The sequence below is a fragment of the Oryctolagus cuniculus genome, chromosome 7 (assembly GCF_964237555.1).
Source record: "Oryctolagus cuniculus chromosome 7, mOryCun1.1, whole genome shotgun sequence".
Lineage (NCBI taxonomy): Eukaryota > Metazoa > Chordata > Mammalia > Lagomorpha > Leporidae > Oryctolagus > Oryctolagus cuniculus.
Genome location: NC_091438.1, coordinates 19,054,676 through 19,078,514, shown reverse-complemented (window position 1 = coordinate 19,078,514; position 23,839 = coordinate 19,054,676). Strand labels below are relative to the sequence as shown.

General features: G+C 47.2%; 1 protein-coding gene and 1 long non-coding RNA gene across 7 annotated transcripts in view; one reads left to right on the top strand and one right to left on the bottom strand.

Moving 5' to 3' along the window:
• DPP6 (dipeptidyl peptidase like 6) overlaps positions 1-23,839 on the top strand; it is a 1,252,024-nt gene that overhangs the window by 1,059,155 nt on the left and 169,030 nt on the right. For all 6 annotated transcript variants that reach the window (XM_051857103.2, XM_051857105.2, XM_070077270.1 and 3 more), the window contains exon 8: positions 141-261. In XM_051857103.2, the coding sequence (XP_051713063.2) occupies positions 141-261 (121 nt within the window). The remainder of the gene's footprint in view (positions 1-140; positions 262-23,839) is intronic.
• Positions 18,264-23,618, bottom strand: LOC138850490 (uncharacterized). The gene is made up of 3 exons (XR_011390301.1): positions 23,546-23,618; positions 19,954-20,076; positions 18,264-18,486 (listed from the first exon to the last, which is right to left on the bottom strand). It is a non-coding gene; the product is annotated as an uncharacterized lncRNA (long non-coding RNA).

Below are 23,839 nucleotides of genomic sequence, written 5' to 3'. Positions count from 1 at the left end.
TCCTGAGAAGACCTATGTTCTGTCAGGTGAGTACAATAGGAAGATGAACACAGCATTGATGACTTCAGGTTTTTAAGAGCACCCTTCTTAACACACATTTCCTTTGTTAATGCTATGTTTTTTCCTTCTGTCCAAATTAGATATTTATATTTGAAAACAATATCTACTACTGCGCACACGTCGGGAAACAGGCCATCCGAGTGGTCTCCACGGGGAAGGAGGGTGTCATTTACAATGGCCTCAGCGACTGGCTGTATGAAGGTAAGACTTGGAGCGGGCTGTGGGCTCACAGCGGTGGTTGTTTTGCTAGACTGAGGTCATGGCTTCTGTTCTTTCCTTGACTAAACCTTCAACTCCAGTTTCGTAATATGTCCAGCTAGATTTAAAAGATTCTGTTGGAGACGCAGGGAGCATCAGGCTGTCCGCAAGGGCACTCACCTAGTGGCTCATCGTGCAGGATTCCCAAGTGGCAAGAGAAGCCACAGTGGGAGATTGGCTGAACGAGGAAGTGGCTTCTAGGGCCATTTAAGGGTTGCAAGTGCCTTGTTTTTCCTGGGGAAGAAGGGATAAGGTAGATGTTTCCAAAGAAACCAGAGTGACTCACTATACCAAGCACATCTACCTTGCTGGGCGTGTTCTTCTACTGGTTGGCCCGTGGGGCCAGAAGACTCCTGCTGTATACAATATTAAGTTACTAAAACTCTGAGGGAGAAGCGTTCTTCTTAAACTTTTATAATCTGTCTCCATGCTAATGAGACTTTTACCATAACAGTGACAACCAGGTATGGATTGCGCTCAGGTGTCGGGCACAGTTCTGAGCACTTTGCTATCCATGACCTCTTGGAACCCTCCGGCACAGTCCATTCGGGTGCTAGAATGAGGTGCTACCGACAGGTGCTTAGACAACAGGGTTTATTCCCCACAGTTCTGGGTTCTCGGAAATCCAGAATCAAGGAGCCCGCGGACCCGTTGCCTGGAGAGACCCCTCCTCCCAGCTTCCACACTGCTGCATGCTTGCTGTGGCCTCATGTGACAGACAGCACAGTCTCTTTGTCTCCTTACAAGGGCACAAATCTCACCTGTGAGGGGGTAACTCACCCCTAGGTTGGGTCACGGGGGAGTTGGGGAAATTCTGGGCATCTCATCAAGGCAGTATCATTTTCTCCCAGTGCTGTGCAGCATCGAGTGGCTTTGTGTACCTGAAAGTATAAAGTAGATGAATCTGTGAGATCAGCAATACTCCCATCATCACCTCACTGTGGTCACTGGACATGAAGTTCTGGGGCTGGATTTTTAGTTGTTTTAATTGAGGTATCATTTGCACACAATAAAAGCACATTATAAGGAGAATCTTCATTGTCCCAGAAAATTCCCCCCATGCCTTTCCAGTCATTTCTCCCCAATTCCACATTTTTCTCCAAAGATCAACTCCGTCCTAGTCTCTAGGCAGCTTCCAAGCAAGGCTGTCATCTCTACCATGGTCACCTTGGAAAACTCTTTTTTTTTTTAATTTTTTTTATTTTTTGGCAGGCAGAATGGACAGTGAGAGAGAGAGACAAAGAGAAAGGTCTTCCTTTGCCGTTGGTTCACCCTCCAATGGCCACCGTGGCCCGCGCACTGCAGCCGGCGCACCGCGCTGATCTGATGGCAGGAGCCAGGTACTTCTCCTGGTCTCCCATGGGGTGCAGGGCCCAAGTACTTGGGCCATCCTCCACTGCACTCCCTGGCCACAGCAGAGAGCTGGCCTGGAAGAGGGGCAACTGGGACAGAATCCGGCGCCCCGACCAGGACTGGAACCCGGTGTGCCAGCGCTGCAAGGCGGAGGATTAGCCTAGTGAGCCGCGGCGCCGGCCGGAAAACTCTTGTTAGTACATACATGACTGCCAGGGCACAGAGCACTCTTAAGTGTCCTTCTCTCCAAATTGCCTTCTGAGCCCCAGGAAATAACCTTTGAGGATTTTCTGTTGTTTGCTTTGTTTTGTTTTCCTTTATGTGAGAGGTAGAGAGAGCACATACAGCCATCTGCTAATTCACTCTGCAAATGTCTGGGACTGGACCACGCTGAGGCCAGCAGCTAGGAGCTACAATTCAGAAGCTCAATCCAGGTCTCTGATGCAGGCAGCAAGAACTCAAATACTTGAGCCATCACCCACTACCTCTCAGGATGCGCATTAACAGGAAACTGGAGCAGGGAGTCAAACCCAGATACTCCAATATGGGATACTCAGGTCCTAATCAGTATCTTAGCCACTGGGCCAAATGCCTGCCCCCACCTTGAGTTTTTTCGCCAGTATGGTGTCTTTGGCCCCACCACAGGGAGCCCCTGAGACAAAACAGACACTGGTTGGTACCCACTGTGGTTACATTTGCTTTGTGCAGAAACAGCTCTGGTAATGCCGTGTTCTGAGGTGTCCCTAGCTCTGTGTAGGAGGTATAGGCAGCATCAGACACAGAGAATCCAGACTAGCAAGGCCTCTTGGTGCTGCACAGAATCCTTGTATGTGGGGATGGCCCGCAGGCCGGACCCTGTTGCTGACACGTGAGGAATGAACCAACAGATGGAAGATATCTCATTCTCACTCTTTTCTCTCCTTCTCTCTCTGTAACTCTTCCTTTCAAATAAATCTTTTTAAAAATGTTATCATACTGTGGCAATTACTATTATTGTAATTGTTCATTACTTATTTTTATTGTATAGGAAAAAATATTTTAAAAACAGATAGGTAAAGCCAGCATTTCCAAGTGGCCATTCTGCCACCATGAAAGGAATTGTCAAACCGGAAAGTTCAGAAGAGGTCTGTGCAATTAAAGACCCCAAGGCCCCCAAAGAGAGAAAGCTTTAGCTTGCTCTAGGACTAATCTCAAAAAACCCAGAACATGAGATTTTAAATATCTTTTTTAGTATCTTGCTAATGAAAATTAAATGTTCCTTGCTTTGCCATTCAAGTTAAGCTTGTGCTTTAACAAACCCACGGAGAGGAATTTTTTTTCTTCAAGGCATTTACACAGAATTGTGTTGCTGTGATAACAGAGCCCCAAATATTTTAAATCAATCTCAGTTGGTGTGGCAGCTTAATCTACTTAGCGTTGCTCCCTGGAAGCTTGTAGACGCTCACGCTTAGGTTTCAGGAGGTGGGAGCCGGGGAGCCCTGGGGAATCTTGCTTCCTCATTTAATGATGGGGAAGTAAACTTCAAAGATTGTTGTGGCCTCGTCTGTGACTTAACTGTTTTACTTCCAGAAGCTTCCTTTAAAAGGCCGGGGGAGAGATTGGGAGGAGAAAGCCCTGCCGGCATCTGCAAGGGGCCTGACTCACTTGGAGATTTTAATTCTGAGAACAAAAACTAAGCCATGTAAGTCAGAAACAGCCACTAAAGGCTGAAGCTTATTGGCAGCAAAATGCCATATTGATTTGCTTCTCAAAAAAGGATCTTACGCATTTGAGCAGTGCAGAGTTTTGGGGACCGAAGGAAAGAAAAGGTCTGAGACAGGGGAGCTGCCAAGACTCTCCTTCCCTTCACCAGAGGTGTACAAATTCAGTACAGGGAAGCCTGCTGCAGTTAGCCAAAGCACTCGCCACATGCCAGAACTCAAGCTCAGGGCTGGCTGAGAGCTCACCTCCAGAGCTCACCTCCCTCTGTCTCACGGATCCTCTGAAGAGAGTCCTTGGCTCATGGTGGTCAGAAGCTGATCGGAAGGACAGACAGACTGTGAGAGGGCTCCCTTCCATTGGTTTATTCCCCAAATGCCAGCAAGTACTGGGGCTGGGCCTTGCCCAAGCCAGCAGCTAGGAAAGCAATCCAGGTCTCCTGTGTGGGTGGCAGGAACCCTCTTAAGCCATCACTTGCTGCCTCCCATCTCACACACTAGCTAGAAGCTGGACCAAGAACAGAGCTGAGACTTGAACTCAGGCACTCAAATATGGGAATAAGAGTATCCTAAGTGGCATCTTAACCACTATGCCAAATACCCACCCAACGTAAGCTGATTTTGATAAGCAAAACGTACTTTATTCTTTATTTTATTGTATTGATTCTTCTAGACACATGTCATGTAGTTACATAGAATTTTATTTTAATATAAGACTAAAGACAGCAGAATAGCACCCTACAACCATTTTGTTTACTACAGTTGATTATGGATAAACTAAAATTAAGATGTCAATGAAGTATTTTTAGGACTCTGAGTGTTATGTTAAGAGTTCGCACTTTCACACAAGCCTTCACAGTTTTGCCCATGGGTCTTCAAATTTTTATGAGACCTTTGTTGCCACTGTTAGAGTTGGTTGTGTTTCCAACAGTTGCTGCTGTTCGTTGACAAATTAGCTCATTTCATCATTATCATCATTTCCATGACATATAGTGGAATAGCACAGAATTTTTGGCCTAGAATTTTCCACTACTAAGACTTTAAGTGATTAAATGTTTCAGTTAAACAATGAACCACCAATATCTTTATCGCCCAAGGAGGTGAATGCATAATCCAGTCATCATAACTGTACAATGATATGCCATTATCACAGACTATGTTGGGAAAACTTCTTTCCCTGTGGATATGGAAGTTCTTATCTCCTCCACTCCTCTGAAATGCCAACGGAGACAGGCACTGGGGAGGACAATGCACATAAGATATTTATAGAGCACAGCCTAGAATCCTTGGGCTGAAAGTAGCCTGGAGGGCATTTACCTAATGTCAGGTTTGGTATGAATGAAATTTCAGGGATGAATTTTAACCTTAGCTAGTCTAGAACTTAAAGGTACTTGGAAAATGTGATCTAAAGACCCTGTTACACAAGGTAGTATTGGCCCTGTGGAGGTCAGTGGGGAAAATTCTTTTTTTTTTTTTTTAACAGGCAGAGTGGACAGAGAGAGACAGAGAGAAAGGTCTTCCTTTTTGCCGTTGGTTCACCCTCCAATGGCTGCCGCAGCCGGCGCATTGCACTGATCCGAAGGCAGGAGCCAGGTGCTTCTCCTGGTCTCCCATGGGGTGCAGGGCCCAAGCACTTGGGCCATCCTCCACTGCACTCCTTGGCCACAGCAGAGAGCTGGACTGGAAGAGGGGCAACCGGACAGGATCCGGCGCCCCAACCGGGACTAGAACCCGGTGTGCTGGTGCCGCAAGGCGGAGGATTAGCCTATTGAGCCACAGCGCCAGCAGGAAAATTCTTAGTAAAGCTCTCAACTAGCTTTTCCTGGTGTCTATTTCCCTGCTGGGTTTTAGGATCCATCCAATCAGGCGGTGCCTGATTGACAGTGGTCAGAGGGAAGTCTCATGAAAACAGCGTTCAGTGCCACAGTCCTTCCCCTGTCTTATTGGCACTGTTACCACTTCCTGTGGCCCTGCTCCTGCTCCTGAGCCTCACCTCCTCCTGGGAGTCGCAGCCTTCTCCATGGCCCTCATGGGGACTCCATCCTGTGTCCACTTTCCTAAAAGCCCAGACAAGTCATCTCCACCATCCCCACCCTAACCACTGCTGTTCACTGGGGGGCCAGCCTGCAAGAAGTAGAAGTAAGACTTGTCTGGCCAAAAGAAGTCCTCTCAGAGTGGCTGCAGATGGAGACATATTCAGGCATCCTGACGTGGGACTCAGAATGTTCTAGAAGCACTGCTCAAATGTGCTCAGGCCTGCTGTGAAAACAGGACTAGAGCCAGACCCACATGGTGCTGCCTGAGCTCCTCCCTACACGTGCGTCACTTTTAGCGTTCAAATATTTGTCCAGTGACTACAAAGCCAGGATTAGATGAGACCTGTTTTACAATTCTTTACAGTTTCTTAAAACATCTTTTGCAGAGTCTGCACTCATAATCTCATAGATTTCTATCCTAGCAAAGTGTTCTGAGAGGTATGTAATGATTTTGGAGGGGGCCAATTCCATGCCTTGTAATTTTGAGTATTCAAGGAGGCAAAGGAGTTAGGAAGGATGGCTTTCATGCAAAAAAAATATTGCAATAAAGGCATTTATGGAGCTCCATGGAAAGATTTCAAATGTACTCTTTTTTTTTTTTTTTTTTTTTTTTTTTTTTTTTGACAGGCAGAGTGGACAGTGAGAGAGAGAGAGAGACAGAGAGAAAGGTCTTCCCTTGCCGTTGGTTCACCCTCCAATGGCCGCCGCGGCCGGCGCGCTGCGGCCGGCACACCGCGCTGATCCGATGGCAGGAGCCAGGAGCCAGGTGCTTTTCCCGGTCTCCCATGGGGTGCAGGGCCCAAGCACCTGGGCCATCCTCCACTGCACTCCCGGGCCACAGCAGAGGGCTGGCCTGGAAGAGGGGCAACCGGGACAGAATCTGGCGCCCCGACCGGGACTAGAACCCGGTGTGCCGGCGCCGCTAGGCGGAGGATTAGCCTAGTGAGCCGCGGCGCTGGCCTCAAATGTACTCTTCACAGGAAATACTTCCACTCAAACAGCAGAGGAATCTTTGTTCACCTAGCACACCTTAAATTTCTAAATTCTATGAAAGGAAAATGCAACTTGTTGAGTAGTATTTCCTGCACAGCATACCTTTTGGCTTTAGTTTCAACTCACATTGTATTCTGTTTGTATACTTTATGTGCTGCATTGCACATTGACATCCAGTGATGTGACAGTCTTCTAGTGAATATCAGTGGCCAGCAGATGAAGAGAAAAGGAATGTTTCTAATTCTTCTGTGCTGTTTTTAAAGCTCCCTGACATAGATTTAGAGGATGATATTTGAAATGCATATGGTGTGTGGATTCCACTCGCTCTGGAGTGTAGACTCTTCATTGGGTTCTTCAAATGTTAACTGTGTCTCAAGTGCCTGGTTAGGGCACTTCAATTGCTAGCAAAACACACACCCAGATAGTAGCTCAAAGTGGATGTGCACACCCTTCATGCATCCTGCTGTTCGAACTAACATTTTTTTAGGTGAGCTGTACAGCCAGTAGTACAATCAGGCTTAGAATATTTTTCAAATATGTACCTTATTATTGAGGTCAGATTTGCAGCCACTTGGACTCCCTGTTGGTTCCATTTCTGATTTGTATGATGGGAAACATCTAGGCAGACCATGAACCTGCTATCAGTAAACTGGCAGAAGCTTGTGATTTCTTTATGACACTCTTGGGGGAGGACAGAATAGAGTGGGTGAGAACAGGGGTTCTGTAGTCACTGTACGTGTGCTGGATAACAGCTCCACCACTACAAGCTGTGTGAATGTGCGTGAATATGTAACCTCTCGGTGTGTCTGCGCAACAAAGATAACAGTAGTATGTTATAGGGGCATAACCCAAAGGCTATAGTGGAAACTAAAATAAGCTAATACACCCTAAGTTGTGCTGTCATGACTGCTGTTAATACTACTCTTATTGACCTTGTAATTTCCAAAAGTTGGTAAAATGGAAGGTACTTGCTGTACTTTTTCATCTGGTTCAGCATGGTTAGGAATCAAGAGCATTAATGTGTGCCTAATGACCCCTCCATAGCAGTTTTGAAAACTAGTGTTATCTTGGCCGGCGCCGTGGCTCACTAGGCTAATCCTCTGCCTTGCAGCTCCGGCACACCGGGTTCTAGTCCGGTTGCCCCTCTTCCAGGCCAGCTCTCTGCTGTGGCCCGGGAGTGCAGTGGAGGATGGCCCAGGTGCTTGGGCCCTGCACCCCATGAGAGACCAGAAAAAAGCACCTGGCTCCTGGCTCCTGCCATCGGATCAGCGCGGTGTGCCGGCCGCAGCGCGCCGGCCTCGGCGGCCATTGGAGGGTGAACCAACGGCAAGGGAAGACCTTTCTCTCTGTCTCTCTCTCTCACTGTCCACTCTGCCTGTCAAAAAAATAAAAAAAAAAAAGAAAACTAGTGTTCTCCAACAACTCCTAAGTTATTGCACATAATATGCTTATAGCAAGTGCTTTATGAGTTCCAAGTCAACCTGGAAAGGCTGCTGATGTGGCTAGAGCATCTCTTCACGCGCTGCTCTCTGCGTCTACATTCCCTGAGCTGAAATCGCACCCTCCTTTGTCCATGACAAAGAAACCACTGCTTTCTCTCTGAGCCTCCAAGTTCTCATTGTTCAGTAAAAATGATGCCTTGTGATCTCTTGTAGAAATTAAATACTTTAAAAACGGACATTCTACTTCATCTGTGATTGCTGCAGGAGGGTATGAAAGTAGAAGTAACGGTGAAAATTTCTGACTTGTAATCCATGTCTGCCAAACCTATCAGGCCTATGCAGAGGGACGGTGGAGCATTGGCTGACTCCGAGAGCAGTCATTCTGAGCGGCAGGCTTAACGTTTTCAGTGCTCACCTAGAAAATGAGTATTTTCCCCGCCCAGCCCTAGTCTCCCATTGCATGAAGGATCAATGACCTTGACTTGGATAGCTGGAGAATTTGACCTAGTAGAGAAACGTGGAGGAAAGACTGAGAGTGGTTCAATTCATTCACCTGCCAGGAGGAAAAGGATGTGGTGGTCTCAGGACTTTATGCCTCCTGTGCTTTCTCCGATCCAGTGAGCCATGTCTCAGGTTTCTAGATTTTTACAAGGAAGACCTAAGAACTGTGAACTAAGGGAGGAAAGACAATGTCAGGAACGTGGCATGATAGCCCCATCCAGATGTGGCTGGTTCAACTGTGTCTGTGTCAGCTGCATCCTCCCATGCTCTTGAGTCCCTGAGACCTTCCTCTCAATGTAGCAGTTCTTTTGCCTCCTTCATGACATGGCCTTAGCTCCAATATTTCAATACAGGTAGATCTTCAGTGAACACTAACCCACCCTATTACATCATCTCTCTCTTTCTGAGGTAGACAGCTACCACCTTCTGTTACAACACAAAGTGCCATGACCTCACTTACATATGTTCCATCTGAGTTTGGTTGGTTGTTTTTTTGTTTTTTTGTTTTTTTTTTTTTTTTTGGACAGGCAGAGTTAGACAGCGAGAGGGAAATAGAGAGAAAGGTCTTCCTTTTTCCGTTGGTTCACCCCACCATGTGGCCACTACGGCCGGCGTGTTGCATCTAGCACGCTGCACTGATCCAAAGCCAGGAGCGAGGTGCTTCCTCCTGGTCTCCCATGCGGGTGCAGGGCCCAAGCACTTGGGCCATTCTCCACTACCTTCCCGGGCCACAGCAGAGAGCTGCTGGACTGGAAGAGGAGCAACCGGGACAGAACCGGCACCAAACCAGGACTAGAACCCAGGGTGCCGGTGCCACAGGCAGAGGATTAGCCTAGTGAGCCGCAGCACCGGCTGCATCTGAGCTTCCTTGAAAGAGTATCACGTGGTTATGGACTCTTTAATCACAGAATTAGGGAGCTTTGGCACCATCATCTAGTCCAGGAGTCAGAAAACTTTCTGTAAAGGGACAGGTAGTCAATTATTTAGCTTTTCTGGACTATATGCTCTTTACTACTCAATCTGTTGTCATAGCAAAAGAGCAACCACAGAGTACAAGTAAGCTAACACCATGGCTGCTCAACAGAGCTTTATTTTTGGACAATGAAATTAGTTTCATGGAAGTCTCACACGTCATTAAACTTTCTTTTTTTCAACCACTAAGAAAACAATCAATTCTTAGCTCTTGGGTCATACAGAAAGAGACAGCAAGCTGGACTTATCCCAAAAGCCATGGTTTGCCAATCACAGTCTAATCAACACATTAACAGATGACACTTCTGACATCCAAAGGATTGAATTTCTGGATTCTTCTAGTTCTTATTATCTGAATCCAGACACTTCCTCATCATGGCCAATTATTACAACTCTGGTCTATCCAAATAAATCCAATTATTTGAAGGCAAGAATTTTATCTGGTGTGCTTCCTGTAATATCAAGTGCATCTTTGGGTAATTAATAAAGGTTCAGAAAATATTTGGGTTACTTCACAGAGAAAAATTCACATATCCTAGAACCCCTCCCACCAGAAAAGCACATTGATTCCTTCCCTCAGTACTATCAGAATTCCTTATTTCTACAAACATTCCCCAGAAGAAAAATACTTATTTGCTGAAAAGCAGTTATAATTGTCAGCCTCATTTTAATTATGAGTTTCACTTTGTATCCCCAAGGATAGAGGAAGTTGGGGGCATTTGAAAGGGGAGCGGCTCTCTCACTGGGAGGGAGCCCAGGAACATAAAATTATAGCTGGCCAGACTCTAGACTACCTAGTTAATGCCAGTTCACCTATAGGATGAATAAGAATCGCAGTATCTGACTTCCAGTGGGTGTCTTCCATGACAGTACTTAGACCTATAAACCTTTAATCCTCTCGGGAGCCCTGTCTCACTGCTATAGAAAACTTGGATTTGCAATGTCACATGACCTTTCCTTGGTCACAGGACTGTCAGGGAATCTGCCTGACTCCAATCACAGGCTCCTTACCATATGCCTACTGCATATCAGTTGCATTATTTTTTGTATATAAAATAAGGTTTGGATAAATACACACATATGAATGGGCCATCTGTGGTCTGCTTGGTCCCAACAGCCTTGAACCACCAAGGTCTTTGAACGCATTTCTCATCTCACAGAATTAAAAGCCAAACAAGCCTAGGTTTAAGTTCAGCAAGGACCACCTGGCTTCTCAGTGACAGTGAGTGAGTCACCCACTTTCTGTGACTTTCCATTTCTGCCCCTGAAAGGGAGAGTCCAGATACCTTCCTTTTTTTTGACAGGCAGAGTTAGAGAAAAAGTTCTTCCTTCCGTTGGTTCACCACCTCCCCCCCCCAATCCGAAGCCAGGAGCCAGGCACTTCCCCCTGGTCTCCCATGCAGGTGCAGGGCCCAAGCACTTGGGCCAACCTCCACTGCACTCCCGGGCCACAGCAGAGAGCTGGGCTGGACGAGGAATAACGGGGACAGAATCTGGCGCCCACGACCGGGACTAGAACCTGGGGTGCCGGTGCCGCAGGCGGAGGATTAGCATATTGAGCCATGGCGCCGGCCCAGATACCTTCCTTAAAGAATGATCATGAAGTTAAATGATAGCACATCCGGGAAGGCACAGGTGTACTGAGATACGGATGAGTCAGCTTCTCTTCCCTGAAACTAAAATGCCTGGAAGAAGCTACTTAGGGGAGAAGGCTCATTCCAGCTTACGATGTGGAGGCCACAGTCCAAGCTTGGGCAGCCCCATTTTCAAGGTCAAGCATCCAGAGCGGCTGGCAGGTGGCAGAGGGCTGATCACATGGTGATCCAGGAAGCAGAGAAGGAGACAGGGACCTCACTGTTCCATCTAATCCACACGTCTCTTCCTAGAAAACTGCCACGAATCAACAACAGAGGTTCCACACCCAATAGCCTTGTCCAACCCACTCACTTTCCAAGGCCCCAGCCTCAGACAGCACTGCTGAACTGAGTTCCATGCCTGATCCAGCAGTGTAACTCTGAGGTCCAAGTCTTTAACACATGAGTCTTTGGTGAAGGGGAGGGGAGTAGACCTAAATTATTTTCCAAACCATAACAAAGCATAAACCATAAGGAACTGCCAATATGTGAATTGCAGAGTAGCAGGTGTGTGTGAAATGTGTGGTGAAAATCAACTTTCAGCCTCCTAGCACTGCTGACTGTGGCTGCCAAGTTCTCAATGTGGCAAAGTCTCAAGTGTCCCTGTGCCCAGCATAAAGGATCTATCCTGGAGGGGACAAATGAATGTTTTTGGAACAGATCAGTTCCTGGGCTGGCACTGTGGCGCAGCAGGTTAACGCCCTGGCCTGAAGCGCTGGCATCCCATATGGGCGCCAGTTCTAGTCCTGGCTACTCCACTTCCGATCTGGCTCTCTGCAGTGGCCTGGGAAAGCAATGGAAGATGGCCCAAGTCCTTGGGCCCCTGAACCCACGTGGGAGACCCGGAGGAGGCTCCTGGCTCCTGGTTTCAGATCAGCAAAGCTCCAGCCGTTGCGGCCAATTGGGGAGTGAACCAACAGATGAAAGACCTCTCTCTCTCTCTCTCTCTCTCTCTCTCTGCCTCTCCTCTCTCTGTGTAACTCTGACTTTCAAATAAATAAATCTTAAAAAAAAAAAATAAAGGTCAGTTCCACATACCTAAAAGTATGGCAACTGCAGAGCCCCATAGCAAAGGGAAGATAAAAGTTACTCTGTGCTCCCCTGGTCCCTGGATTTTTCCCCAGAGAAACTGGATAGATTTCCTGCTGCAGTCTTCCTCTTTAGGACTCCTTGTCTTGTACACACATTCTCAGCACCCTCCTTATCACCATGGTGACCAGTTATTTTTTCTATTTAATAGAATGCTTACTATATATGTACCCTGGGAGTTACCAGACCAAGAGATGGGTTTAAACTATGAAATAGACTATTCAGCTGTGGACATGGGAGAGTCACCCTAATCAGACTTGGTGTATTGTGATAGTTCTTTACTGGAAAGATTACCTGGAGGCCTTAAGGTGAGACCACAGGTGAACAAGGCACCACGTTCTAGGATGTGTAGACAGGAGGCTCTGATGAGAAGAGCGGCAGGGAGCCCTGTTTGACGAGAGCAGCTGTTGTCTAAGGAAATAGGAGGGGCAGGCCTGCGACGCAGCAGGTAAGCTGCCGTCCAGGACACCTGCATCTCCTATCAGACTGCCTGGGTTCCAGTCCTGGCTGTGCTTCCTGTTAAGGTGCAGCTTGGAAGGCAGCAGGTGAGGGCTCAAGTCTCCCACATGGGAGACTAGGATTGAGTTCTCGGCTCCTGGCTATGGCAAGGCTCAGCCCCAGCTGTTGCATTTGGAGAGTGACCCAAAAGAAGACATACCTTGCTCTCGCTCACTTTCAAATAAATAAAAACTAAAAAAAATTAAAGATGACAGTTGTGGTTGGGAATCCCATAGGAAGTTCAATGTCAAGAGAAGAGGCCATGCCCTATGCTTTGAATCCCAGCATCTCTTCCCTGAACTTATAAACCAAGCCCAATCAGAATAATGTTAGAGGAAAGGTACACTGGTTAGGATGGGCTAGGTCTGGCTATGTATAATACAAAGGCAAACCAAAATACCACCTCTGTAATTTAAGTTGTTTTTTAACAGATTTATTGTGTTTATTTGAAACAGTTACAGGGAGAGATAGAGACAGAAGTTGTCCATCCGCTTGTTCACTCCCCACATGGCCACAATGGCTGGAGCTGAGCCAATCCAAAGCCAGGAACCAAAAGCTCCTTCCAGGTCCCCCACATGGGTGCAGGGGCCCAAGGACCTAGGCCATCCTCTACTGTTCTCCCAGGCACATTAGCAGGGAGCTGGATCTATAGTGGAGCAGCTGGGACTTTAACCAGTGCCCATATGGGATGCCAGCACCACAGGCCAAGCAAGGCTTTCACCCACTGCAGCCAGCTCCACCTCTGTAATTTAAAGCAACAAAGAATCTCTCACGATCACTCAAAGCCCTTGTAGATTGGATGGGAATGGGGGAGGCTCTGCTCCCCGTGGTCACTCAGGGTCCAGGGTGACTGGGGCACCCTGTGTCAGGCATCCCTGAGGGCTAGTGGAGTGGGAGCATTCTGGGAGGGCATGTACAGCAGAGTAGATGCCGGCCTGGTTATGGAAGGGGCACTTCTACTTGTGACTCACTGTCCTAAACACATCAAGTGGCATCAGGAAGTACCCTGGAGCAGTTTTCCAGGAGAAAGGGAATGCAATAAGCTTAAGAAATAGTGATCCCACACCCAGGCAGTGTCCTTACTGACAAAGGACCTCAAATCTGGTGACTACAGCAGAAGAGGAATTTTGGGGAGGGGTGTCGGGGAAACGCTCAAATCTGTGAAGAGGTTCAAGAGTCAAGTTCAGAAAATGGGGGGGGGGGACATTGTTTCACAGCAGGTTAAGCCGCCTCTCCTTATGTCGCCATTCCCTATAGGAGCGCAGAGTGGGGTCTTTGCTTCCCTACTTCCAATCTAGCTCCCTGCTAATGCACCTGGGAAGGCAGTAGATGATGGCTAGGGACTCTGCTACTCACGTGGGAGACCTGGGCAGAGTTCCTGGCTCCTGGCTTTGGGTCAGTCTTTGCTGCTGGGGCCATTTGGGGAGTGAACCAATGAATAGAAGTCAGTCTCAGTCTGTCTCTCTTCCTCTTCCTCTGTCTCTTGTGTGTCTTTCCCTCTTTCTGTGTTGCTCTGCCTTTCAAATAAATAAATAAATCTTTTATTTTAAAAAATGCAAGGTAGCCAAGGGAATGCCAGGAGCCCATCTGGTTGGGGTGCTGTGGGGGACAGAGTAGGATGTGTGTGAGAGCTTCATCGTCCATCCAGGTCACGGATGGTGGTGAATGTGCTGCAGGTGGATATGCCATGCCCTCTACTGGCCATGCAGGACAATCACAGGAGGACATGCCAGGACAGAGCTGGAGTCTGATTTATCACTGAAAACTGTTAGCCACTGCGCACGTAAGGGGTCACATGTAAGGAAAGTAATCAGAGTCATTGGCTTGTGGGATCGCCTAGGTGGGAAGGTTAACAAATGTCACATGCACCTTGAGTTCTCTTCTTTTCGTGATCTCTCCTTTGAGTCTGTCAATCAATGGATATGGTTCCCAATGGTTCCTTTGAACAGAACAGACTCACCCATGGAAAAGCAAGGCACACCTGTCAGACTGTCACATGGGGCTGGACCAGGCTGATGCAAACCTCCGGTTCCTTAATTAAAGCTGAATTTATGTTTGAAACACCAATATGGGCCTTTTGAGTATTTTTTAAAAGATCACTGATCACTTTAATTCCTCATGAGGAAGTAATCTACATGGGTTTGTGAAAAATAAGAAATCTGGAGGGAAGGTGTAATCTAAAGTATAGGAAGAATTCTCAATGGTCTTGAGAAATATGCTTACAATTAATGGCTTAATCCTGAGAGAGTTTGATAAATAATATATGATGTTCAGTGGTTACTTTTTTTAAAGCTTTTAATTATGTATTAACTGTGAGATTAGACCAATGCTTTCACTTTTTTATAGTCTTAAGGAAATTTAAGTATTCACAGTTGAAATGCTTGATATCTTTAGGAGTTCCAATTCCTTTATTCTGTCTCCTTAAATCACTCAAGCACATAAGACCACTTCCCCTATTATTTGGAGTTTTGTAAAGCAGTCCTACCACAACACACACAGTGAGCGCTTGCAGAAAGAAAAGTTGGACAACATTATCAGAGGTACTTCAGACAGTGTCATTTGAGACTTGAACACTGGTTTCTAGTCTTAGCTCCTCTGGCTACTAAACCTGTACTACTAAATCCCAGGAACCATCTCTGGGATGGACTAGATGAGTCTAAACTCCCTTCTGTCTCTTAATAGATTTCACAGTTAGCTCAGTGCCATCAGCACATGGCATGACGACCTAAGGTCTCTGTTCCTGCCAGATGACTTTGCAATGAAGCATTAATGATCCTCAACCTGATTTAGTGGATATTATCAGAGCAGAGCCCATCAGTGGTAACCATGGGGGCACCTTTGGCCTCTTTGTCCCCTTCCATGTCCCCTCCTCCTTACTCTCACATGCATAAGGTGGGGAGGGGGAGAACCTTTATCAGATGTCTACTTCCTGTCCCTAGTTGAATCATCCTCTCTCTTCTACTCCCCTTGTTTTCCTCCCCATACAAAGTACATTTGTATTGTTACTCTTCTCTTCACTATGGCTGCCCTTGGGTGGTGCAAGTGCAGGAAGACAGTGTACCTTCTCCACATCAGAACTCTCTGTTAGTCCCTTGTCCTTCGAACTGAGATGGGGAGTGGAAAATATCCAAGGGTCAGATTTCGTGCAAGTCTCCCTTCTCAGCCTTCCAACCAATGACAGCAGCTTCCAAGGAATGTTGCACCATTCTGTTGGCGTTGCCTTGTGGGGATTCTGCAATGGACTTAGGGTCAGACCTGTTGTCCACTGTAATTACAAAAGTTCATGGTCACAGGCCCCTAGAGTCAAGTCCTGGAGCCCGGGTGACCCAGGGAGGACATGCACACTGGCTGCTCACGGCCATGAGCCACCCTTCCCCCAGTACATTGGTGCATTCGCTGAAAGGCTGAGATAACTCTAGGCAGTGACAAATAGACACCTGAGCCTCAAAACTAGACAAGGGGACCTTTCTGATCCCAAAGGAAAAAATCCACATAGCATCTTATTGTTTTAATAGGAATAAATACATTTGGCACTTAGTTTATTAGTTTAAAAATAAAGAAAAAGCAGCTATGTGGACATCACACCTGTAACGCGCTCAGGTTTTAAATAGATGTCACCTGAGGACGTGCCCAGCTGGCACACTCCTTGGAGTGGCTCTATCCAGCCCTGACAAAACTGCTCTGCACCTGCAAAGCGCTGGATCAACACCTTATCTGCTCAACACCACCATCATTGTTAGTCTGCTCATTTGTGGGTCCATGACATTCCTTCATAATCACAATCTTCCACCTTCTTCTCATCACATGGTTTCCATTGAAGGTAAAGTCTTTCCACCTCCCTGTGACCTCCCTCCAAGTCTCCTGTGCCTGTGTCCCTAGACAGCAGGGATACGAGAAATTTGCACACAACAAAACCCATCCCTGTGCTTGGCAATGGCCACTTAGTCCTCACTCAGGAGCCGTATTTCAAATCAGTGCCAGGTGCCCAGTGTTGGATTAGTGGCTGAGCGTACAGGGCCCCACAAACCACGGGCACTCAAAAAGTGGAAGGCGGTAGCCTGGGAAATCAAAGAGTGAAAGACGCAGGCCCTTCCCTCAAGGGACTCATGTATAGTCGGTCAGGTTGACCAGGAGGCTAAGTCCTGCCTTGAGAAGCCACTTCTTCCTCCCATCACTTGGGTACACTCCATGCATTTGTTCTGCACCAAAGCTCTCTATCCCATCCTCCTCTTGACCTGCCTTGGGATGAGCATGTGGTCCAACAGTTAAGACACCACTTGGGAGTCTGTATCCCATCCAGTTATTCAACACATTTAGACACTTTTGGCAGAATGACATGTTCTGATTTAAGACTGTAGAAACATGAAAATTAGAAAAACAAGCCACCACTGATTCATTAATTCAAGAGTTAATTCTTTAAGTTTTTTTCCCCAAATTGCTTTCTCTCTAAATATTACCAGAAGCTAGTTCCCAAACTCTTTCTATTTATTTATTTATTTATTTATTTATTTATTTGATAGAGTGGACAGTGAGAGAGAGAGAGAGAAAGGTCTTCCTTTTGCTGTTGGTTCACCCTCCAATGGCCGCTCCGGCCGGCGTGCTGCGGCCGGCACACCGCGCTGATCCGATGGCAGGAGCCAGGTACTTCTCCTGGTCTCCCATGGGGTGCAGGGCCCAAGCACTTGGGCCGTCCTCCACTGCACTCCCCGGCCACAGCAGAGAGCTGGCCTGGAAGAGGGGCAACCAGGACAGAATCCGGTGCCCCGACCTGGACTAAAACCTGGTGTGCCAGTGCTGCTAGGCAGAGGATTAGCCTAGTGAGCCACGGCGCCCACCCCCAAACTCTTTTCTAACTTCTGTGTTTTATGTCATAGTTTCAAAAGTGGGGTCCTACACAGGTGCAAGCTTTTCCTAATATGGAGAGCTAAGGAGAAAAGTTAATGATCAGAGCATCTGGGATTGTCCCTGGGAAGTTGCCGGTATGAAAATAGAGTCATGTCGAAACCCTAACCGACGGAGCCAGGAGATTGTAAGGGGAGACGCTCACACACAGAAGCCTGTAATAGGGTTCACCCCAAGACACTGCTAACTGTAGAGTGGTAGCAGGGCAGAGGGAAGAATTCCCTGGAGACTGCCCCTTCACCTACAGCGACTGTCTCCACATGAGCAATGCCAGCGTCTACGGTGAGCGTCTGTGTCCTGTATTTCAAAGCTGCTCACGTTGACTTCTCCTTATTTCTAAAACATTCCCCTTTTTCCACTCCCCTGCATGTGCCTGTGGCCAAGCCCTCTCTTACGTATATACCCTGGATTGCAATTCTTTGCTGTTCTCAGTTGCATTCCTTTACTCTGGAGAGCCTGTCTCACTGAGCCTCTTCTTAGCTTGACAACCCTATATTTTTGTCTCTACCCTTGTGGCTGCAATGACAAGGGTCTCCCTCCTGTGCAGCAGGACATAGAAGGTGAGCCTAGATTGGGAAGTGCCCTCCTGTCTCTGGCCTCAGGAAGCAGTGTTTGCCCAGCCTTGGTATTCAGGAGGCATTGGCAAAGGTATCTGGGGTCTCAGGAGCATCTGGGACTTTGGGATGCAGGCAGACCCCAACTCTTAGTCACTGCCCCCCAAAATACCCAACAAGCCATGCATGCTCCTTCACTGCCAAGCCAAATTAAAGTTTGGGAGCATAACATACCAACTTGGAGGCGTGCAGGCTCAAAGAAAACAAAGCGAGGAATCAAGGAGTGAGAACCAGACTCGAATCGTTGTAGGTGCAATTTACAGAGGTACAGTTCAAAGCCGACGTCTTCCTCTCTGGGCAGGGGCTTCCACTGATTGCCCATCTCGGGTCCTTGTGGCTTTTGCCGTCTCACCTCTCTCCTGTTGGAGATGCAGGCTCTGTTTCCACATGCCAAGTTTTCACCGTTTCTTTTGTTTCATGGTAGAATTGAACTGAGTCTGGGGGAAAAAAAAATCATCAAGTGAAAATAAAGCTGCAAGTAGAGTTGAAAACTATGTAAGAGGAACCTTTCAGGCCTGTCCAAAAGGAGCTGATTTTTGTGCTCTGAGATTTCCCAAAGCAGATAATGTTTAAGGGCAGGGGATGGGGGAAGAGATGTCAGTTCAGTTGCTCCAGTACTTGCTTTAACAAAACTTCCACAGTCCGAAAAGTCATTTGTTGCTGATAACTACTGTTGCTTTGACATTCAGATTATGACAAGGGACTCTGTTTCCCTGGACATAGGGCGGCTCTGTTACCTTTGGGTGGCAGGTGGATTTGCAGTGAGCCAGCCATGTGTTGATTCCCCTACGGTCACAGGTAATAGATTCACTAGATGCTGCCTAAGCCTTGGGCTTCTTACTTGGAAGCTTCTCAAAAATATCCAACATAAATTTCTCCAGCCACAGAGAGAAACGTTTGTTGTCTTTTTTTTCCCCCACAAGTACGAGAAAAGGAGGATGGGGAAATTAAGGCCATATATCAGAGTACTTGGAGAGGCTGCCCATTAGCAGCCAGTGAGATTATAATAAAAGTCTGTTTGAGCGATCATGATAATGGAATAGAAAATCAAAACTTAAGTTTTATTTCTTCCTCATTAAAGGAATTGGGAGAGATGCTGCCACCTGGTGGCCAGCTGAGGCATATTTGGGGAGCTGAGCACCTTCCCAGGACTCCCAAGGAGTTGATTTTGGGAATCTGCAGATCTCTGTAATGGTAATGAGGTACTCACAGTTTGTAATATGCAAATAACATAGCACTGATTAGCAAGGGAGGCTGTGAGCCTTGCAAGGTAAAAGCCCCATTTGCTATCTGGCTTGATGCTTGATTTCTTTTTTAGTCCCCCTTTTAATTCTGCTCTTGGTACCTTGGATAAAATATTTAGTGGCAGGAAGAAGGCAGCAGATGCAAGCAGAAATAAATAAGATTTTCTGTATTTAGAATGAGGCCATTTATTTCCAAGTACAGATCTATCGGGCTTGTTATTTATGTCTTCTGCAGTTTTCCGGGACCCAGATTTCTCAGGGTGCTTTGATTTTCTCAAACACCTCTAGCAGCTGGAGTACAGGGAGCCTCCCAAGGCATACCAAGGCTCTCGCTAACACTAAGCATCGGGGCCGTTTCATTTCAGAGGATCCTAAACTCGGTCTCACTGTCTGCATTCTGTTTTGATCTGTATCTCGCCTCATTAAAAGACAGCAATCTGCAATACTGATATCACCCAAGCAGATGGATTCTCAGAATGCTGAGTGCTAGCCTCAGCCGCCAGACTGCATGAAGTACAAAATAGAACCTTGGCTGCAGTCTGGTGAGTTGGCCAGGCCCACTGGCTCCGTGGAAAGAATGATGGAGCAGAAATCAAGGAGCTGCCCACGTTCCATCCCCTTCTGCCCTCTGCGCCTGGGTAAATGGTTCGATGACCTCACCCTGGAGCTCTCCAGCATCAGTCTTCAATGATGACGCCACATTTGAAATCAATGCAAAGCTCCGAATGTCCCGGCGACTTTGTTGAGCAGATTGTCAACATCCCTTAGCCTCAGTTTTCTCCTCTGCAAAATGGGATAACAAAAGCAAATTCAGAGAGCACTGGATGGATTACAATAGAACTGCCACCACCAGCAGGGAAAACCAGGTTCCAACCTTAGTGACACCTGCCCTTCCCATCTCATTAGTTTGCTGTGAAGTTCAAAACAACTAGTTTGGCATCAAAGTTAGGCTGTTGGTTGGTTGTTAATACGGTTATTCCTGCAGTGTTTATCAAGAAAAGACAATTGGGAAAGGAAGGAGCGTGGAGCATGTATGAGAGTGTTTGAGCAAAAAAGAAAAAAATAGAATGTTCTCAAATTTCAGAATATGAGGAGAGTCAGGCTGACACAGCTGAGCTTGGTCTTGTCTTAGAAAGACATCACTGGCCCTCTGGATTCCGAAGGCACAAACTTGAAAAGTCACCAAGAGGCTGTGCCTGCTCCTAAGACTCAGAATCCCACTCTGGTCCTTTGACCATGACATTGAAGTCCTGCCCCCATGAGAAAGGCAGAGCTTCCTGGCTGGAGTTAGGACACAGCCCAGCATGAAGTCAGCTCTCTCTGCAGCTTGTCTGGAATCTAATGGGTCAGGGACTTGACGAAGTCCCTCCATTGTGAGAGCCCCCATCTGATTGTACCGCTCTCTGTTCCAGAAGCACCAGGGAGCTCTTCCCAAGCTTACGGGAATCGCTCCCTTTGATTATTTTATTCACAGGGTCATTCTGGCGGCCAAGGTCACTGCTCCATGTTTCCATTGGACCACAGTTAGCCCCAAGGCATTAGGAGAGAACAGATCATAGCAATGGTTCAGTGAATTTTAGACTTCTATAAGTTTTGATTTTGGCAAAGGAGAAGTCATTGTAATTATTGCCTTTTGCTATAAAAAGCAGTTGAAGTTTTCTGCCAAGTATTTCACAAAAACAAGCAGAACACAGAATGAGAGGAACAGAGAAATATCTGACCCTACCAAACACAACTGAAATGTACTTGTCTTTACCTTGGAAATGAACTTCTAACAGCATGGAAAATAAGTCATTTGAGCTTTTTCTAACTCAAACGTAAGCCCCTGTATAACTGGAATTATGTCTGCTACCCTGTCATTATTCTCTGGGCCTAGCAGGTACCTCAGGCTTTCTGCTCAGTTTATGGCTGATAATATCAATTATAGTCATATGAGATTATCTAGGAATGAAAACATCGGGAGAAGCCAGCAGAGAAGAAAAGAAAATCCTGGCTTTTCAGAAAATAACATAGAGACATCATAAGCTCACTCGAAGTAATTACCCATCAGCACGATAATCCCCCCATCCTGTCTGCTCTATTTAAAGGAAAGTTCACCTCACCATGGTGTTTCATAAAAGGGCTGGATTTTAATTGGCCTTGTAGCACTTAATTTCCATTTGCGTTCCAGGGCTGTCTGTCTTGGATTATACACAGTTTCATTTTACTGAAAAAGCTGGGGGAAAAGCATAGGCTCTTAGAATGTTGCACACTGCTATCGTGCAGAGGCGGAAGCTGAGCCTCCTAAATGGAGGGACTTGTCCAGGGAATCCAGCAGAACGTGAGAGGGTGGGAAGAGAAAGGTTGTGGAGTCTGGCAACCCTGAGTTCCAGACTTCGCCTCTGCCACTTCCTAGCTGGTTCGCCTCTGATTTCTTCCTCTGTAAGACGGGAGTCGGCTGGGCCAACCCGTGAAGTCATCGTGCAGATCGCTGGGCCGTGTGTGAAGAGCCCAGCGTTGTAGTCATTTATTAGGCACTCAGCAAGTTAAAGCTATTAGTTTCTGTTTGGGTGCCTGAGAAAACAGCCATGTGTTACTTTAAGAAATAGAACATTTCTCTGTTCTGTCACTATGTAAGTGCCCAATAGCCTCACAGAAGCAAGTCTTCATCTCTGCCTGTTATTGCCACCTACTCAGAGTCAGGAAAGCAGTTGCTGTCACAGCCTCAGCAATTTAGAGACTGTATATGGTGATCTGTTGACACTCTTGTATTTTCTGTAGGACATACCGGAAAATGTAGAACGGGAAGGGAAGTGCCTCACAAGTAGGGATCACTGCTGTTATCAGTAGGAACCATTCTCTTACTGAGTGCTATGGATGCAGGCAGATCTGTGCCTAGGGACCCTAATTTATTTATTTAATAATGATGAATAATAATGACAAGTGGATGAGGAGGGTAAGCTGTGAGCTGGTGGTAGCATCTGAGTCACTTCAGTTTGGTTGGTTTCTGTAATGGGTCTCATAGGAAGAGGAGGCACCTGGAACTCTGCACCTCCCCGCTCTTGCTTCCCTAAAGGAGGGAAATAGGAGACAGCACATGTGGTGGATGGCAGCTAGTGTGGAGGGGCTGTGGCTGATGGGGGAACCCGAGGAGCTGTTGGAGTCCTGGTGCACCCTGCACAAGTGGAAGCAAACTGAACATAGGGTTCAGGGACAACAGAGAGTCCTCTAGGGCTGGGCTTAGCCCATGCTCTTTCTCCTCCCCATCTTGGCAAGATTCTCTCCCATTACTACTCTCACCATGCTCCTGTAGGTTAGAGAAGAGAACTACATTTCCCACACTGTCAGCACTAGACAATGTCACATGGAAAGTTCAATAAATGCTCTAGAGTGGAAACAGTGTTCTTTGATGCTTCTTGCAAGACTGCCCAAAAATCCCTGCAGGTGGCTGAGGATGGACAGCTTCACAAGAACTTTCTATACGTGATATCACTCAAGTTTCTCCCATGAGAGGTGAGCAAGGGCCAGGCATTGCTCCTTCCAGTTCCCTGATGGAGAGGTATTGGAGAAAGGGACTTCCTGTTGCATCCAATGTCAACGGCTGTAAGGAGATGTGGATATCAGTTCTTGTGGTCTCCAGGGCAGACTATACTCAGATGGTGAGTAATATTTCCTGCTTTGCTCAAAGCATCAAGATGCCCATGATACAGATCAAGAGAGTGAAGCTGAAAAGGTCATGTGATCTCCAAATTGCTGTATAACCAACAGAAAGAAACGTGTTCAGAACTTGGTTCCAAGAAATCAAATGAGTATTCTTGAAGCGCAGCGCACAGACCCTGAAGCAGCTGTCCAGGCCCTCCGCTGCATCAGTATCTTCTTTGGAGAAGAAAGCAAATCAGGGAGCTTGGGATGGCTGGAGACTCCAGCTGGGCTGTCAGCGTGGCTGAGAAAGAGGACCCTGGGAGTGATCTACACAAGGGTCCTTTTTGTGTTTCACATCCTGCATCCCCCTAGGGTCTGCACATTCAGAACAGCTTAGTGTGCAGGAGGAGGGGAGCCCTGGAGAGGCTGGCATTCTCCTGTCTTCCTTCTGCAGGGCACTGAGGAGTCTTGGCTCTACTTGGATCCAGGATCCAGCAATCCTGATCCTGAAGGCTCAGTTAGAGACACTGTGGACATTATAGCTCCAACCTGCCCAAGGGGAAAGATCCCTGGCAGCTTCCAAACATCAGCTTCCACTGGCCCTGCCCCTGGACACCTTCACTCGCCTGACCTGTTTGATGGCATATCGGCACCTCACCATCCTGTGCAGAATCCTGTGGCTGTCTGGAACCCCAGGCACATCACCTGCCCTCTGTGATGGTCAGTGTGCTGTAGGAATTAACTGTGACATCTTTTGGTTGCCATAGCGGGTGCTCAGGAGGTGCTGTGCCGCCATCAGCAGCTCTCGTGTTCATATGGGCTTTGAAATGTCTGTTGGGCACTTCCTGTCTGCAAGACACTTTGGAAGGCTGTGCTTGCTCATGGGGGCTGCTCTGCCCCAGAGTGTCCCAGGATGTGGGTGCTT